At 44.2% G+C, this 20,019-nt stretch overlaps 1 protein-coding gene and 1 long non-coding RNA gene across 3 annotated transcripts in view; one reads left to right on the top strand and one right to left on the bottom strand.

The window, feature by feature from the left end:
• LOC306870868 overlaps positions 1-20,019 on the bottom strand; it is a 1,223,475-nt gene that overhangs the window by 399,692 nt on the left and 803,764 nt on the right. The window lies entirely within an intron of this gene.
• LOC306871432 (guanine nucleotide-binding protein G(q) subunit alpha-like) lies at positions 167-8,856 on the top strand. Its single transcript, XM_079419359.1, has 7 exons — positions 167-1,008; positions 2,287-2,471; positions 3,495-3,649; positions 6,123-6,251; positions 6,398-6,527; positions 7,252-7,405; positions 7,615-8,856. The coding sequence occupies exons 1-7, from the start codon at positions 873-875 to the stop codon at positions 7,803-7,805; spliced, it is 1,080 nt and encodes a 359-aa protein (XP_079275485.1). The 5' UTR covers positions 167-872; the 3' UTR covers positions 7,806-8,856.

The following is a 20,019-nucleotide window of genomic DNA, read 5'->3' as shown; positions in this document are numbered from 1 at the left end:
AGCAAAATAACATCAAGGTAACTTGCATATAATTACATACAAAATGTACATATTTTGAAAGCACAAACTGTCCCCGTTTACTAACAAAAGTTCTAGCATACTGATTCACAAACGCGTGCTAATCGGTTCGTCCGAATCGTTCAAAGAGCCGGTTCAAAAGAACGATTCGTTCGCGAATCGGACATCCCTATTGCATATGAGAGTCAAAATCGAGCCTATTCAAACTGGGATTTAAATCAACAGGAGTGAAGACCTCAATGGACTGACTTCTAAAATCTCGTCAGACGCGTGGACTCCTAACTTTCCGCGGTACGAGAGTGCTGTGGCGGTCACTTACTTTGGGAAACGGTTTTCCAGGGAATTGTCGGCCATATGCAGCGATACCACGCCCGGAGTGGGGACTTTAACACGGGGGCAACATCATTCATGCAAATATTCCCAGCCACAAGTTCATGGACTGGAGACTTCAGTACGGTCTAAAGAGGAACTAAGTTACTGTTTTGTATTGACTTTCAATATTGAACGCCAAATAAGCTATAAAAACAGTCTGCAATGGAGTTATTAAATCCAAAGGATCTGTTGCTTTTCTGAGTGAAATAAAACACAGATAAACCGCATCAGGATTTCAACCAGTTACATTTTGAATACGGTTTGCTGTAACATTTGACTGCCGTTTTCCGTCCGCTGCAGAAATATTAGGGGTATAAATGACGATGTATGGTTTGGATTCTCTCCTCAGCGCGCGGCAGGGAAACGCTTTCGCTGGCGTTATCTAATAAACGATCGCATTAGAGCCGGAACTGATGTTCTGTCGATGGAATTGCTGAAAAGCTTTTGTCATTTTTTAAAATTGTAAATTGCCGCGGAGAATCATGACGCTGGACACCATCATGGCCTGCTGCCTCAGCGAGGAGGCGAAAGAAGCGCGACGCATCAACGACGAGATCGAGCGGCAGCTCCGCCGCGACAAGAAAGACGCTCGGCGCGAGCTCAAGCTGCTTCTGCTGGGTACGAGGTGCTTTCATGTCACTCTACCAAACTTTCGTGCAAGGTGTAAAAATGTAAATAGTTATAATAATTTTACACACGTGGCATGTGAAAAGAAAAATCATATCATTCATTAAAATACATCGTACGTAGGTAACTGATTCAGTGTCTCTCACCACTGCGCGTCTGTTTTTCTGCAAAGAAAAGATCAGCCCTCTTTATTTAGATTCATATAATGTTCGACAACTGTTGCAGGTGCTATGGGATGTGATTGACTCTTAGCATACTTATGCTTGTGTACAAAATGTGATGTTTTTATTATATGTGACCCTGGACCACAAAACCAGCCATAAGGGTCAATGTTTTTTTTTTTTTTTAATTGAGTATATAAACTGAATAAATAAGATTTCCACTGATCTTATGGTTTGTTAGGATTGGACAATATTTGGCTGAGATACAACTGTTTGAAAATCTGGAATCTGAGGGTGCAAAAAATCTGAATATTGAGAAAATTGTCTTTAAAGTTGCCCAAATTAAGTTCTTAGCAATGCATATTACTAATCAAAAATTAAGTTTTTAAAATTTACAGTAGGACATTTTCTAAATATCTTAATGGAACATGATCTTTACTTAATATCCTAATGATCTTTGGCTTAAAAGTAAACACAATATATTGTTGGCTATTGCTTCAGAATGATATGCTATGGTATATTGTACAATGGTATTTTGTTTTGTGGTCCAGGGTCACATGTGATATACCAGCAAATTATTTTAGTCCATTCGCAAAAAGAAATTAGTTGCCACCTGCATTAGGCCTATTAGAAATATAGCCTAATATTATTCAAATATAAAATAAAATTATCTTAAGGATTCTTTAAGATTGATTTATTAGGAATCCAATAAGATTTGTTTATGCATTCATTTATACAATGTCTTAAGATTCACCTAGTGTCAGAACAAGAAAGACAGAGACATCTCTGTTGGAAAGTTCAGTTCAACTCTAACCATTGAAAAGTGGCAGTTTTTTTAGTCTAGTCTAAACTCATTATTACCTAGTCGAAGCTGGAGCCAGTAGTATAAACATAGCCACTATGTTAAGACTGTCTAAAAACTAGTCTGACCGACTCAAGGGGTAATCGGCCTCACTTTTTGGACTCTTAATTAGACTTATCTGGAGTAATGATTCAAGTGAATCTGTGAATCGCTGCCATTGAAGAACCTTCCAAACAAACCGTTTAGTTCAACTGGATCAGATTTTCCACTGCTAACCCTTCACTATTCACATGCTTCCGCTTTCAGGAACCGGAGAGAGTGGGAAAAGTACCTTTATTAAACAGATGAGAATCATTCATGGCTCAGGCTATTCAGAAGAGGACAGGAGATGCTTTACCAAGCTGGTCTACCAAAACATTTTTACATCGTTGCAGGCCATGATATGGGCAATGGATACTCTCCAGATCCACTACAAATATGAACATAATAAGGTACAGTAATTTGTCTTACCCAATCACTCTTATTAATCTGATGTTTCTGTGGATTTGTTATTAATTTTTTATCTTGGTCACAGGTCTTCTCTGAACTTTTAAAGCGCAAACTAAACCTTTAGTATTAAGGAAATAGATGCTATTGAATATTATTGGTGCTATGAATATTAAAGTGTGGCATCTTTTTGCATCTTCTGTAGTTCGGAGAATCAGGGGAATGTTGCAAGTTGGACTCAACTTGCACTGTCTGCATGAGAGTCATGGCTCAATGTGTCAGAGCAATTGTCACTCAGATAACTTTGCCATGAAGTAGGTCAAACATAGAGTCAAATACCCTGAGAGAGATACAATCACTTTGGCTAATCATGTTGCCTAGGCTTAAACACAATTACCCCCCCAAGCTATGAAATTAATTATCATTTTACTGCCTGAAATGTGTCATCTAGTTTTTTTTTTTTTCCATTTGTAGATGCCCCCAAAGACAAACCTATTTTCCATTGTGCGTATTTGAAATATTTTGGAACACCGCCTCAATCAAGTTCCATCTTATTGGGTCAGGTGTAGTGCGATGGAGAACTTCAACAAATTTGAGTCTTACGTAAAATGGGTCAATAAAGTTGTAACCAGGTTATGTATAAGTGGGCTAGGATGTGACTCAACTTTTACTGTTGAGTGTGTCCCATTAGCTCAGGGTTGCCAGATCTACGTAACAAAACCCACCCAATTGGAACTCAAAACTAGCTCAATCGAATTCTTGGGAAAAAGTGACCAAATCAAAATCGCTCTAAATTCACATTCCTGGTAGTCAAAATCTCCTTCCAGGGTGTTCCACTCGGTCGAAAATGCTTTACCGGGGACGGGGGGGGGGTTTTGCTTCAACCTGCAGACTAAATAAAAAACTACCTGCGACAGCTTTCTAAAAGTAGCTCAGTTCCATTGGAAAACCGTAGACTTGGCAACACTGCATTGGCTGAAGCGTCAGCTTTTAACACGGTTTTAATTGCACTACTTTTCTCCTCGCAGGCCAATGCAAACATTGTCAGAGAAGTAGATATAGAGAAGGTCTTCTTGTTCATCAACCCCTATGTAGATGCCATCAGGAGTTTATGGAATGACCCAGGAATTCGGGAGTGTTATGACCGGAGGAGAGAATACCAGCTCTCAGATTCCACAAAATAGTGAGTGCATCTTAAACCTGTCACCTTCCATAAGAAAGAAGAAACACAATGAGATCGTTCCAATATGGCTTCTACTAAACAGCAATGAGATTAAATGCAGAACAAATGTGGCTTTTACTGAAGACATCTGCTTCTCTGATTTTTCTCAGTTGAAAAAGTCAAATAATCTAACATGTGTCTTCTAGAGTTTTAGAAAATATCTCAACAATGTCTCACACCGCGGTCAGATTTGCCAAGACACCAAAGTCTGCACTCTACAGTTCTCGTCAAAACATTGTTAATCAAATTCACCCAAGATCGAATAATCTGAGCCATGATATATAAATTAATATTAGTGCACCTGCTCCGGTTCCAAAAATATCAGTTTATTACTGTAGTGAAAAGTATACAGGAAAGTATTCAGACCCCCTTAAATTTTTCACTCTGTTATATTGCAGCCATTTGCTAAAATCATTTAAGTTCTTTTTTTTTCCACATTAATGTACATCCAGCACCCCATATTGACAGAAAAACACAGAATTGTTGACATTTTTGAAGATTTATTAAAAAAGAAAAACTGAAATATCACATGGTCCTAAGTATTCAGACCCTTTGCTCAGTATTTAGTAGAAGCACCCTTTTGATCTAATACAGCCACGAGTCTTTTTGGGAATGATGCAACAAGTTTTTCACACCTGGATTTGGGGATCCTCTGCCATTCCTCCTTGCAGATCCTCTCCAGTTCTGTCAGGTTGGATGGTAAACGTTGGTGGACAGCCATTTTTAGGTCTCTCCGGAGATGCTCAATTGGGTTTAAGTCAGGGCTCTGGCTGGGCCATTCAAGAACAGTCACGGAGTTGTTGTGAAGCCACTCCTTCGCTATTTTAGCTGTGTGCTTAGGGTCATTGTCTTGTTGGAAGGTAAACCTTCGGCCCAGTCTGAGTTTCCTGAACACTCTGGAGAAGGTTTTCGTCCAGGATATCCCTGTACTTGGCCGCATTCATCTTTCCTTCGATTGCAACCAGTCGTCCTGTCCCTGCAGCTGAAAAACACCCCCACAGCATGATGCTGCCACCACCATGCTTCACTGTTGGGACTGTATTGGACAGGTGATGAGCAGTGCCTGGTTTTCTCCACACATACCGCTTAGAATTAAGGCTAAAAAGTTCTATCTTGGTCTCATCAGACCAGAGAATCTTATTTCTCACCATCTTGTGGTCCTTCAGGTGTTTTTTTGTGTCTTGCACTGAGGAGAGGCTTCCGTCGGCTTCCGTTTTTGTAACCTTGGCCAGATCTGTGCCTTGCCGCAATTCTGTCTCTGAGCTCTTCCGGCAGTTCCTTTGACCTCATGATTCTCATTTGCTCTGACATGCACTGTGAGCTGTAAGGTTTTATATAGACAGGTGTGTGGCTTTCCTAATCAAGTCCAGTCAGTATAATCAAACACAGCTGGACTCAAATGAAGGTGTAGAACCATCTCAAGGATAATCAGAAGAAATGGACAGCACCTGAGTTAAATATATGAGTGTCACAGCAAAGGGTCTGAATACTTAGGACCATGTGATATTTCAGTTTTTCTTTTTTAATAAATCTTCAAAAATGTCAACAATTCTGTGTTTTTCTGTCAATATGGGGTGCTGTGTGTACATTGAGGGAAAAAAAATGAACTTAAATGATTTTAGCAAATGGCTGCAATATAACAAAGAGTGAAAAATTTAAGGGGGTCTGAATACTTTCCGTACCCACTGTATATTTTTTTCTGCATGATTTAAACAATTTCAATTAAATATTATGCTGCTATATATTTAGATATATTAGACCCCGTCATATAATAAAGAGAGAAAACAAATATTTTAGTAATCTGTCAAAAAATTGTGTAAACTAAAAAATTGTATTGTCATTTATTAGGCAAATAACAAACTGAAACAACAGAATAGTCTTTATTCACATATAATAACCAAAATCAACTTTATATTTATGTATTTATATTTTGTATGGCCTCCTTTGGCCTTGATAACAGCTTGCATTCTTGCTGGCATTGGTTTTATGTTTGTTTGTTTTTTCCACAGTCTCTGTTGTTATTGCCTTCCAAGCTAGTTTCTAGTTGTTCCCAAAGACTTGGTTTTAAAATGTTTGTATGATCTACCTTTGAATACATTAAATCCAAACAATAATTATATTTTAGCATTAGAAACACTACTGTGACTAAACAGTTTACAAATACTGGTGTGGATTAACTGATTACAGAAACATAAAACATTATACTGGTAATCACCAATACTATTACATTAGGGCAACTGTGGCACAAACCTTATAGCTATATAGCTTGAAAATATGATCACAATGCAAAAAATCCTAATGTTACAAAAATACGCTTCCTGTATCCAGAAGTACATTTGTTAATTCTTATATTGAGGTAAAATGCAACTCGGGTTTCACCCAGCGAATCATAGAGATACTTCAGAACTGTGAAATGTTCACTGTTTGTCCACAGTTATCTAAATTCTCTGGATCGAATTGCTGCCCCTTCCTATGTTCCCACCCAGCAAGATGTGCTCAGGGTCAGAGTGCCCACAACAGGGATCATTGAATACCCCTTTGACCTACATAGTGTCATATTCAGGTAAATCTCTCTTTATAGTTACTCTTCTAGTTCATCTAGTACTGCATTGATACAAAATGCTCAGTTGATACAGTTCAACCCAGTGCTCAGATGCCAGATTTTAAGTGTATGAACTTTCAATCTGATGACTTGTCCTCCTCCGTCAGGATGGTAGATGTAGGGGGGCAGCGGTCAGAGAGGCGGAAGTGGATCCACTGCTTTGAAAACGTCACCTCCATCATGTTCCTGGTAGCACTCAGTGAATATGACCAAGTTCTGGTTGAGTCTGACAATGAGGTAAATTAACTACCAGCAGAGGGAGCCAAAGTTGTTACTAACCACGTTACATTTTTGCAGAATTTCTATTTTGCGTGATGGCTTGATGCATATGCCTTTCAGCACAGACAAATTTATTTTTACAAATGAACATTTTATTTATTTATTTATTTATTTGGGGGGGGGGGGGTATACGATCCTACAATCAAGATTTGTTAAGTGTTAGCAAATTATTATCAAATTATTTTTTGATTAAAAACTAACAAAGCAGTATTAAAATATTACTAATAATTAAAAAAAAAAAAAAATATATATATATATATATATATATATATATAAATAAAAAAAATATGTCTTGTTGATGTGTGACAAAACAAAGCCAGAAATATTATAATTTTGTGTGTTTTAAATAACATTTTGGATAATACATTAAATATTATTTTACTTAATGGTTATACCGCTTGACATTTTTATAGTCATTAAATGAAACTTGACATTTTTATTTGGAATTAAAATGACCCCATAAAAACTGTCTCTGACTGTCTCGAATCATATAATCATTTTTTCATTCTTAACTTCAAATGGGAAGCTGTGCTCACTTTAGCAGTGTTTGAATGAAATGACTATTTATTTTATTTTTTTCTGAGATTGTCAGAAGCAGTGAATTGAATGTTAGTGTTGATTGCTGTAGTATAGCCGGACTAAAATAACCACTGAAATGGCCCTGTGTTATTTTCCCCCACAGAATCGAATGGAGGAAAGCAAAGCATTGTTTAGGACGATAATAACATACCCCTGGTTCCAGAATTCATCAGTTATTCTTTTTCTGAACAAGAAAGACCTTTTGGAAGAGAAAATATTGTTTTCACACCTTGTAGATTACTTTCCTGAATATGATGGTAAGTTTAAAAACATTGTGATAGGTTGTTTTTCCAGATTATTCTGTGAGATTTGAAAAAGATGATCAGTCATGATCCTTTCCATGGTGCTGCTAAAGCATCGCTGTATTATTGTTCATACTTCAGGTTCTAAGTTATTTTAAGTAAAAGCTCTGATTAGTTTCAGGATGACCAAGCTAACCAAAAATCGATCTATTTTTCTCTCTTAGGACCCCAGAGAGATGCTCAAGCCGCACGGGAATTCATCCTGAAGATGTTTGTCGACCTGAATCCAGACTGCGAAAAAATCATTTACTCTCATTTCACCTGCGCCACTGACACAGAAAACATCCGATTCGTGTTCGCTGCTGTCAAGGACACCATCTTGCAGCTTACACTGAAAGAATACAATCTAGTCTAAACAACTAAACAACTGGTTTTGTCATTGTCTTGCCCAATTAAAAGACTCGTCAGTTTGCAGCTAAAGTCTGCCGTAATGCTGCGATCCGCTAAAGTCTGCTTTAACTGTTCGAGCAGTCCGCTGATTCTGCTCTGAAATTGGACACACACGTTTTATCTGTAACACAAGCTGCTCACTGCTTCGTCATTATTTATTTGCACCTCAGAGCTACTTCACAGGGTTCAACTTGAATGTTATTATTCCATTTTAATGAAATACATTGTTATTGAACTTTTTATTAAGGCTTATTCTGTAGCAGGTTGATTTTCAAGTTGTATTCATTGAGCGGTTTACTATAAATGTTATGTAGATTTCTCTAACTTGGACATAATAATTATTCTGTGTGGTGAGGTCTTTAGAAAGCAATGAAAAGTACTTATATGGTCTTTTAACATGGTATTTTTTGAAAGAGTCAGAGCAAGCTTAGTATATAAGGGTCTTTTCTCATTTCCAAGACACATGCATTGATAAGGAATAGATAACGGCTAGTTTAGATTAACATTTATATTAAAAGTGCCAAAGTTCTTGAAGTGTGATTGTTTTATATATTGCCAAACTAATAATCATACCCCAGGCAATAAGTTGCCCTTGCCAGTATCATTTGTTTCTCTTTATATTTTTTCTTGTCATTGTGTTCTTGGAACAGATTATTGTATATCTGCTGTTCATGACCTGATCATTAAGATCACCAATGTTCTGTTAAATCAAGCCTGAATGACGTGCCAAGAGAGCCGATTCCTGTGCATACTTACCTTAAACGACAAATGTGCCATTCAAAGATTTTCTGTAACACTTGCATACTTTTAGATTTTTTTGTAATAAATTACCCAACAGATGTTCTCAGTGAGGCAATGATGCTCTTACTGGTGTTGTACTGACTTGACAGTGTGGTTAGTGTGGTGTAATAAAGCTTTGGTCAACATTTGCAGTTGTTTTTAAAGATTTGTAAAGTAGAGTTTCATGTGATTAGATTCACGTCAAACAAATAAATGTTTTGTGTTGATCCAAGCGTAAAGGACCAAATTTCTGTTGGGATCCTCTGAAATGGGTTTTTTTTCGGGGAGGGGGGGGGGGGTTGCTCTCTAAAATCTGCTATTTTAGAGAGCAGTATATAATATTTGCTGCTATTTTAGAGAGAAGTGTATAATATGTGACCATGGACCACAAAACCATTCATAAATAGCAATAGCCAATGATGCATTGTATGGGTCAATATTATCGATTTTTCTTTTATGTCAAAAATCATTAGGATATTAAATAAAGATCATGTTCTATGAAGATATTTTGTAAATTTCCTAGGTAACACTTTATTTCGATAGTCCACTTTAGACATTCTACTAACAGTAAGTAACTTTGCAACTACGTGTCAACTAGCAGTCATTAGATTAGTAGACTGTCTGCTTAATATCTTCTAACACTTTATTTTGATTGGTCCACAACATACAATATACTGACTATTAGAAACTTTGCAAGTATATGTCAACTTACTCTACTAACCCTAAACCTACCCTATTGAGAGTTAGTAGATATGTAGCTGCAAATTAATGAGAATTAGTTGACATGTAGTTGAGATGTAGTTACAAAGTTACTTATAGTTAGTGAATGTCTAAAGTGGACTATCGAAATAAAGTGCAACCATTTCCTACCTTAAATCAGAACTTAATTTTTGATTAGTAATATGCATTGCTAAGAACTTCATTTGGACAACTTTAAAGGCAATTTTCTCAATTTTTCGATTTTTTTGCACCCTCAGATTCCAGATTTTCAAATAGTTGTGTCTTAACCAAATATTGTCCTATCATAACAAACCATACAGCGATGGAAACTTATTTATTCAGCTTTCAGATGATGCATAAATCTCAATTTAAAAAAATTGACCCTTATGACTGGTTTTGTAGTCCATGGTCACATATTTGCTGTCCAAATGTAAAAATCATGAAACTCGTACAGTAGGCCAAAAAAGTATTTGGACACTTAAAATTGCATCAATGTCACTGCAATAAACAAAATATCAAACCAAGAGGCATTTGTTTTTAAGAAAGATTTTCAGCAAAAATAAAATAGTATATTGTATTGTTGACAACTTTAAAACATTACGTTTAAATTTAAGTAAACAAGGAAACCATGAAATATGAAATATCAGAGTCTGAAAGTTAAAAAAGTCAATCTCTTTTCCTTAGTTGCATCTAGCTGATCTGTGTGTCGGTTCAGTAGGTTAATAAATGTGCCTAATGATTTAGTTGTTCAGTGTTTAGAACAGGTTACAGAACAGGTTTGCTAGATTGAGACATGAATTATGGCTGCTTAGATGCTTACTGGAATAACAGAATGCTTGGAACCTTTATATATGGCCTATGACCTCAATGGCCTTGGGCCTTCACACATGACAGATATATGTTCACTGAATATGAGACCATTCAGATCGTCAGGACCACATCAAGATCAAAACACATTTCAATGTGCATTTACTGAATGAGAACTGTGATGCATCCTACTGATGAACTGCATCATCTTATTTATTCTTCTCTTTTCTTCTGATTTGTTTTCAATTATATTTTAAATCCATTTTATTAGAATCTTTATTTTTTACTATTGTGCATGAAATGTGCTAAATAAACTTGCCTTGCAATCCATTGTATATTTCGGGAGACGACTATAAAACTTATGTAGAAATACTTAAGTTTAATAGTTTAATAAGTTCTATAAGGCAAGACAAGGCAAGGCAAGTTTATTTATATAGCATATTTCAACTTTTGAGTTAAATTTCTTATCTTTTGAGTTAAATGAATCCAGGAGAAGGTCAACAGAGTCTGCAGAAATGCTTGGTGTTAAAGATATGTCCTTCATAAATAGCACACTAGTGTTCCCGTTAATGCATCTCTTTCTGACAGAGACAGATCTAGATTCAGTGGTAACAGAGATCAAAGAAAATACAGAAGTGATCAGATGCTACATCGTTAATAACAATGGACGAAATGTTTGGACCTCTACTGATGAGTAAATCTAGAGTGTGTCCACGATTGTGTGTGGGTCCATGCACATGCTGAATCAGGTCAAAAGTGTTTAAGACAGTTATAATTTATTTTGTAGTTTTGATTTCTGCATTATCTATGTGAATATTAAAATCCCCTGCAATAGTAAAACAGTCAAACTCTGAGGAAAACATCGATAACAGTTCTGTGAATTCTTCAACAAAGGCTGGAGAGTATTTTGTTGGTCTATAAATAATGATAAACAGAATGTGTGGAGCAGCTTTCAGCACATCCAGGTTGTTTGCGGTTATTAAATCATTAATCAGAAATGATTTATTTTTTAGTGAGCGAATGTTTAAAAATGATAACTTGATGGAATTACATTTTGTCTCTACAACAGTCTTAGATTGATGCATTACAGGCCGCAGATTAGATGGGTCAGCTGTACGGCTTGAGAAGGCCGTACAGAGACTTGAGACTTTCTATCACGTGATAAAACAGAAATAGGGAAAGCTACAACAAGAAGTCTGAAGAAAATAGACTTTATTAAAACAAGAAAATAAAGCCGAGAAGTCTTCTGCAGAAAAGTTCTCGGCTTTATTTTCTTGTTTTAATAAAGTCTATTTTCTGGCATCGAAACCCCAACCCGCCACCACATTTGGCGTCACAAACAGGATGGAAAGGAGCAGAGGGTGAAAGACCACGTTGGGCTTGCTTGACAGGCAACACAAATTAAGTGGCTACTAAAAAGGTAGGCAGTTTATGCTTATATAATTGGTTTGTGTTGTTTGCCAGTTGGCCCTTGGTGGTAAGAACTCTTAAAAATTGCTCTTCCAAATTTAAAGACCAAAAAGAAAAGAAAGGGGTTTTGATTCCAGAAGAAACAATTGCATGCACAGATCTGTTTTACTGTTAAGAGGATCTTTGATAGATAACAGTGAATTAGGGCAGATCGTGCATGCAAAAATCTGTATTTACTGTCAAGAGGGCCCTTGATGGGTGGCAGTGGACATTGAGCAGATATACATTACATGCAATGGTCTGCGTTTATTGTTAAGTGGGCCTTGAGGATAACAAACGTTAAGCAGATAAAGTAGAGGAAAGCGTGCAAAGTCCTTCGGATACCACTCTGTTAACGTTGTAGGATGCAACAGAGGACTGAATAGGAAGGCAAAAATCCTGCAGGGTGCTGCTTTTTTACTGTGTTGAGGAAGTGAATCAGTAAAGGAGCGAGTAGAACTGACATGGTCGCTCAAGAAGAGTAATGTAAGGGAACTGTTGTGTGTCTGTATTGTGTTCCTGCCTCTTGTCCCCATATTTGGTTTGTTTCCTGTCCTTGTCATGTCATTAGTAGTTTATTCTGGTCCAGCCGTGTATGTTAATTTACCTGTGTATTTATAGTCCTGTCTGTGTTGTGCCATTTCGTCTGGTCTACTCGTTACTCCCCGGTGTTCCTGTCAGTGTCTGCCTTGTCTTGCCCTGCCTGATGTCTAGTAAATATGTTATTTGAGTTTACATCCTCCTATGCGTGTTCCTTGTTCCTCCCTGCTGTGTGCACCGTGACAGAAGACCAGACCAGTACAGTAAGCGTCGTCCCTTCACCGCGTTTGGTTTTGTCCAGTTTTTCCAGTGTTTTGTTTGTTCCTGTGTTTTTTGTTTTACCCGCCGTTTGCGGGAGTCAAGCCCGCCGGATCGCCGCTGAGTCAAGCCCGCCGGATCGCCGCTGAGTCAAGCCCGCCGGATCGCCGCTGACTCAATGCCCGCCGGATCGCCGCTGACTCAATGCCCGCCGGATCGCCGCTGACTCCAGCTCGCCGTGCGCGGGGTATCACGCCGCCGTCCGCGGCTCAAGGACCCCGCCGTTCGCGGGAGATCACGCCGCCGTCCGCGGCTCAAGGACCCCGCCGTTCGCGGGAGATCACGCCGCCGTCCGCGGCTCAAGGACCCCGCCGTTCGCGGGAGATCACGCCGCCGTCCGCGGTTCACCGTCCCCGCCGTTCGCGGGAGATCACGCCGCCGTTCGCGGCTCACCAACCCCGCTGTTCGCGGGAGATCACGCCGCCGTTCGCGGCTCACCTTGCCCACTGTTTCGCGGGGAAAGCCAACCCGCCGTCCGAGGTCACTCGGCCCGACACCGGTTGGGGCTGCCTCCAGCCCACCGGTCCCTGCCGTTGGGATGGTCAGCCGGCTGCCGCCGCATTGACCAGTGACCGAGGTCTTTTTAACTTGTGTCTAGCCCCGGAGGGCTCCTGATACCCCCACACCCCCAGGGAAATTTTTGGGGGGGGGTAGTAGGGTTCCGGCTGTAGGGGCCGGGCCGAGAGGGGTCCGAGGCCAAGGCTCCGTAGACCTTCTGCCTTGGCCTTCTGTGCTCCCTGCACCGCCATGGTCACCTGAGCCCCTGGCTCCACCATGGCCTCCTGGGCTCTCCTGGGTCTCCGCTGGTCTCGTCCAGCTCTCCTGGGTCTCCGCTGGTCTCGTCCAGCTCCGCTGTGTCTCCGCTGGTCTCGTCCAGCTCTCCTGTGTCTCCGCTGGTCTCGTCCAGCTCTCCGATGGCTCCGTCTGTCTATATCGCTCTGGAGGTCCCTGTCCTGTGTTCCGGTCCGTGTCTGTCCTGAGAGGCCTCCAGAGCGCCCACCCCCCCCTCCCCGATGGAACTGTTAAGGCTCGGGACGAGCCTTTCGGGAGGGGGGAGTAATGTAAGGGAACTGTTGTGTGTCTGTATTGTGTTCCTGCCTCTTGTCCCCATATTTGGTTTGTTTCCTGTCCTTGTCATGTCATTAGTAGTTTATTCTGGTCCAGCCGTGTATGTTAATTTACCTGTGTATTTATAGTCCTGTCTGTGTTGTGCCATTTCGTCTGGTCTACTCGTTACTCCCCGGTGTTCCTGTCAGTGTCTGCCTTGTCTTGCCCTGCCTGATGTCTAGTAAATATGTTATTTGAGTTTACATCCTCGTATGCGTGTTCCTTGTTCCTCCCTGCTGTGTGCACCGTGACAAGTGTACTGTAGTCTGTTTTAATGTCTGTGTCTGCGTGAGTGATTGTGGCTGTATGAGGACATAAGCTCACCCCCTCCTGGACCATCACATGAGTGTGGTCAGGCAGCGGAGATGGGCGTTGCGCTAGGGAAGAGTGAATGAGTGTATGGGCCCTAAATAAAAATAACTAAATAAAAAAAAAAGGAACAAAGGATGATTTTATGAGCCTTAAATAATAAAGGGACTTGTATAAATGTGGATTATAAAAGCTGTTCCAAGATGTGGACTTTACAGATTATTAAAATAATAATAGATTAATTAAAATGAGATATATTTATTAAATGACATGTCTTAATAGATGAATAAAAATATTGCACGTGCTTAAAACTTTATATCTTATATCTGAAGACGTCTAAAATTTGCATCTTGTTATTCCTGGGAGACAGTGTGAAAGTGAATCTATTACAGAGTTTCAAAGATTTGGGTTTGAGTTAACTAAAGATAACTTGTGAAGTGAAACGTTGAATGAGAGCAAGATTGGGTGACCAAGTTTACAGAAATTTTAATTCAAAGTCAATAGGACATTTTAAAGTAATAATGGAACTTGTCGAATAAATAACAAAATAAAAATGAAAAATAAAAAGGACTTATTTTATGTTGGTTGGAAAGATTCACTCACCATTACTAGATTATTCTGAACCATTTATGCAATAATAGAAGAAAAATTATGAATGAAGTCTTTAGTTTTACCATACGCATGTCATGCTGTTGTTGTCAGAGCCCACTCTGGAGCAGGGAAACGCGGAGGCGAGGAACTTCACAAAAATTAGATAAAATTAGATAAAATTAGATAAAGAGCTGATTGCTCAGACACTACTTAGTCAGAGTTAATTAAGGTTCAATTTGATTAATGCAGTCTCTGAGTGTTCGAAATTTCAGATGGCTTCTGGAACAGAGCCTTGAGCCTTGCTGGTTCTCAGTGCGCCGCCCCGGTACATTTCTTTCCGGAAGTGCATAAGGAGCTTTCTAGGACGTGGAAGGCACCGTATAGTGCCCGAAGCCGTCCTAGTGGCTCCTCCCCCCTCGCCACCCTCGACGGCGGGGCAGCTGAGGGGTATGTGGATATTCCCCCAGTGGAGCGGGCCGTCGCGATGCAACTGTGTCCGGCGTCCGCTTCCTCTTGGCGGGGTAATCCACGCCTCCCGTCCAGGGCCTGTAGGTTCTCGTCAGGTCTAACGGCGAGGGCTTACAAGGCCTGTGGACAGGCTGGTTCCGCCCTCCATGCCATGGCGCTCTTGCAGGTCCACCAGGCCCAGGCGCTCATGGACATGAACGAGGGTGGTTCTGACCTTTGGGACCTTTTCTCCTTTGGGAGCTCCGTGTGGCAACCGACCTCGCCCTCCGGGCGACGAAGGAAACCGCAAGTTCAGTCGGTCAGGCGATGTCCACCTTGGTGGTCCAGGAGCGCCACCTTTGGCTCAACCTGGCGGATATGAGGGACGCCGATAAATATCAGTTCCTGGATGCCCCTCTTTCCCAGGTTGGGTTGTTCGGCGACGCGGTCGAGAGCTTTGCCCAGCAGTTCTCGGCCACACAGAAGCAGACGGAGGCCATCCGGCACATCCTGCCCCGGCGGACCGCTGCTGCTTCCTCCCGTCCGCCGGCCGCAGATCCTCCGTCTACTCGTCGCCGAGGTCGGCCTTCTGCGGCGTCCTCCGCTCCCGCTAAGCCCCAGCAGCAGCAACCATCCAGGCCTCAGCGCGGAGCAAGCCGTAGGAAGCCGACCCCTCCCATCCAGGCCGCTGCCAAACCAGGGGGTAAGCGACGGTGCAAACGACCCTGAGACGGGCGGCCCAGAGGTGGATCAAGTTGCTCTTCAGGAGATGGCGAAGGCGCCACTCCTTCCCCCGGTGGAGGGCCGGGTGGAGAATCTTTTGTTTCCTTTCCTTTTGTCCACGGGTCAGTGGTACCCACATTTTCAAAGAAAGAGCAATTTCTGAAACCTCTGGGCCCCAAGAGGGCGCGCTTGGCAGTCGACGACGCCACCATGCCTTGTCACTCCCGAGCCCCTCTTTCATCGCCAGCGGGCAGCAGTGGCCGTGTCCTGGACGCACTGACGCCTCCGCACACTCTCTCTGCCCTTCGACGGAAGCAGGTATGTGCTGCACCACACACTCAGACCCCACTTCGGGCCGCTGTGCCGTCCGAGTCGGGTCCCTGCATTCCGCCGCGCTGCCCCACCCCGGGTACGTCTGTGGTGCCCTTGGTCCCGCATGCTCGGTCCCTGGGAGCGTGGGTAGCGCTTCCCAGCCCGTCTCGCTGGCTCATCCGTACCATCAGACTCGGCTATGCGATTCAGTTCGCCCGGCGCCCCCCTGCTTTCAGGGGCATTCTGTTCACCCGTGTTCTGGCAGACAGTGCCCCTGTGCTCAGGGCAGAGATCGCAGTCCTACTTCTACAGCCCGTACTTCATTGTACCCAAGAAAGGTGGTGGGTTACGGCCAATCTTGGACCTGCGCGTCCTGAACCGGTCCCTTCACAGGCTACCGTTCAAGATGCTTACGCAGAAACGCATTTTCAAATGCATCCGTCCCCAGGATTGGTTTGCAGCGATCGACCTGAAGGACACGTACTTTCATGTCTCGATTCTCCCTCGACACAGACCGTTTCTTCGTTTTGCGTTCAAGGGACGGGCATATCAGTACAAGGTCTTACCCTTCGGGCTTGCCCTGTCGCCCCGCGTCTTCACGAAAGTCGCGGAGGCGGCCATTGCTCCCTTGTACGAGCGGGGTGTTCGCGTTCTCAACTACCTCGACGACTGGCTTATTCTAGCCCAGTCGAGAGAGCAGTTGTGCGAACACAGGGACATGGTGCTCAGCCACCTCAGCCACCTAGGGCTTCGGGTCAACTGGGAAAAGAGCAAACTCACCCCCGGGCAGAGGATCTCTTTTCTCGGTATGGAGTTGGACTCGGTCAACATGACAGCGCGCCTCACCGAGGCCCGTGTCCAGTCAGTGTTGAGCTGCGTGAGCACGCTCAGACGCAGAACAGCGGCACCACTGAAACTCTTTCAGAGGCTCCTGAGGCATATGGCATCTGTAGCCGCGGTTACGCCGCTCGGATTGCTTCATATGAGGCCGCTCCAACACTGGCTCCACGATCGAGTCCCGAGATGGGCGTGGCAGAGCGGCTTGTGCCGGGTTCAAGTGACTCCGCACTGTCGCCAAACTCTCAGCTTGTGGTCGGACCCTTCATTCCTGCGGGTAGGTGTTCCCCTGGAACAAGTGTCCAGGCACTCTGTGGTCTCCACGGATGCCTCTGCCACCGGCTGGGGGGCCACGTTCGACGGGCATGCAGCTTCAGGTCTGTGGACGGGACCTCAACTGCATTGGCACATCAACTGCCTCGAGTTGTTAGCAGTACGTCTTGCGCTGAGCCGCTTCAAACCGCTGCTACTAGGCAAGCACGTACTAGTCCGTTCGGCCAGCACTGCGACCGTTGCGTACATCAACCGCCAAGGTGGTCTACGCTCCCGCCGCATGTCACAACTCGCCCGCCATCTCCTCCTCTGGAGTCAGAAGCATCTGAGGTCGCTTCGTGCCGTTTTTATTCCGGGCCTGCTCAACCGTGCAGCCGACGAGCTCTCGCGGCAGCAGGTGCTACCGGGAGAATGGCGACTCCATCCCCAGGTGGTCCAGCTGATGTTCAGGCGCTTCGGGACCGCACAGGTAGATCTGTTTGCCACCCCGGACACGTCTCATTGCCAGTTGTTCTATTCTCTGACCGAGGGGACCCTCGGCACGGATGCTCTGGCACACAGCTGGCCCTGGGGCCTACGCAAGTATGCGTTCCCCCCCAGTGAGCCTTCTTGCACAGGCCTTGTGCAAAGTCAGGGAGGACGAGGAGCAGGTCTTGCTAGTTGCGCCGTATTGGCCCAACCGGACCTGGTTCCCGGAACTAGTGCTCCTCGCGACAGCCCCTCCCTGGCCCATTCCTCTGAGAGAAGACCTGCTCTCTGAGAGACGGGGCACCCTGTGGCACCCGCGCCCAGACCTCTGGAAACTCCATGTCTGGTCCCTGGACGGGACGCGGAGGTTCTAGGTGACCTACCCCCTTCGGTAGTTGACACCATCACTTCCGCTAGAGCCACCTCTACGAGGCGCCTCTATGTGTTGAAGTGGAACCTGTTCGTTGACTGGTGCTCCTCTCACGAGGAGAACCCCCGGTCTTGCTCCATCAGAGCCGTGCTTTCCTTCCTGCAAGATGGGCTGGAGCGAAGGCTGTCTCCCTCCACCCTTAAAGTGTATGTTGCCGCCATTACTGCACATCACGATGCGGTTGATGGTAAGTCTCTTGGGAAGCACGACCTGATCGTCAGGTTCCTGAGGGGAGCGAGGAGACTGAATCCTCCTCGCCCACTCTCTATACCCTCTTGGGATTTGTCTCTGGTCCTTTTGACACTTCAGAGACCACCCTTTGAGCCTCTGCAGTCAGCTTAAAAAAGTTAAAAATTTTAAAAGAGTTAAAAATTCTGTCCTGTAAGACAGTACTCCTGGTTGCATTGGCCTCTATCAAGAGGGTAGGGGACCTGCATGCATTTTCGGTCGACGAATCGTGCCTAGAATTCGGCCCGGGTAACTCTCACGTCATCCTGAGACCCCGGCCCGGATACGTGCCCAAGGTTCCTACCACTCCCTTCCGGGACCAGGTAGTGAACCTGCAAGCGCTGCCTTCGGAGGAGGCAGACCCAGCCCTGTGTTTTCTCTGTCCCGTTCGCGCTCTGCGTCTGTATATGGACAGAACGCAAAGCCTCAGGACCTCAGATCAGCTCTTCGTCTGTTACGGAGGCCAGCAGAAAGGGAAGGCTGTCTCCAAGCAGAGGATGGCCCACTGGATAGTGGATGCCATCGCCTTGGCTTACGAAGTCCAAGGCGTGCCCTGCCCGCCTGGGTTGAAAGCCCACTCCACTAGGGGTGTCGCTTCTTCCTGGGCGCTGGCACACGGCGCCTCGCTGACAGACATCTGTAGAGCTGCGGGCTGGGCGACACCTAACACGTTCGCTAGGTTTTATAGCTTACGTGTTGAGCCGGTTTCTTCCTGTGTACTCGCTTCTTCTAGCCGGTAACATCGAAGCTCCCGCCTTAGTGTCGGCTTGCTGCGCCACTCCCTTCCTAGGAACGGATACGTGCGCTTTGTACTCCAGTCGAGTTCCCCACTTGGCGAACCCTGTGAGTTCCTCCGCACCCCTCCGCCAGGCCTAGTGCTCGTATGCTTGTGTAACTTGTGCTAGGCTGGGTTCCATATGTGCGTTCCCTGCGGCGATCCCATATGTGTATTCTTCCACGACCAGCTCCCTGCGGTGAGCCCGTGTCTTCCCTTGGCAGAGTCTGCTCTGCCGTCACTGTCCGGTGTGTCTCCCCCTTCGGGTGGAGCCACCCCAGTGACATTCCATATGTTGCACTGCCCCCTCGGCCAGTCCATATGTGTATTCTCCACATGTTACCTCCCTTCGGGCAGGATGTGGCTCCGCAGCGTCCTTTCCCCTGGGAAGGTACGCTTTCCCAGTGTTATTAAGAGTTCACTGTGTGGGGTGTAATGGAACAGCAGTTGAACTCCCTCTACGCAGGTCTTCCGCCCCAGCAGTTGGGGGGCTGAGAGTCTTGCGTAGGGCGCTGGAAGTGGCAGCAACCGTGGCGTTTTCCATGGGATCCCAATTACGTCGTCACGTTGACGTTACGTCGAACGTGAGCGACTGAAAGGGAACGTCTCGGTTACTAATTTAACCCTCGTTCCCTGAAGGAGGGAACGGGAGACGTAACGTCCCGTCGCCACTGTTGCTGACCATCGCTGCATGGCCGTCACAAATCTCGGCTCCTCAGCGAAAAACAATGTGTGCGTGCGCCCGCTTCCTGCTTATACCCGCGCGGCGGGGCGGGGGCGCGTGACGCGTTCACGCACGCCAACGTTCATTGGCTTGTTCTGTAGATACTCGAAGTTGATAGGGCTCTCTGAAGTGATCCCAAGACGTTTTCATGAGCTGTATGCCAAAATCATCAATATTAAAACAATAAAAGGCTTGAACTACTTCAGTTGTGTTGTAATGAATCTAAAATATATGAAAGTCTAATGTTTATCAGTACATTACAGAAAATAATTAACTTTATCACAATATGCTAATTTTTTGAGAAGGACCTGTATACTGTAGGGATGGTCATTAATTGAAAC

The sequence above is a fragment of the Barbus barbus genome (assembly GCF_936440315.1).
Source record: "Barbus barbus genome assembly, chromosome: 6".
Taxonomy (NCBI): Eukaryota; Metazoa; Chordata; class Actinopteri; order Cypriniformes; family Cyprinidae; genus Barbus; species Barbus barbus.
This window is presented reverse-complemented; position numbering and strand designations above follow the sequence as displayed.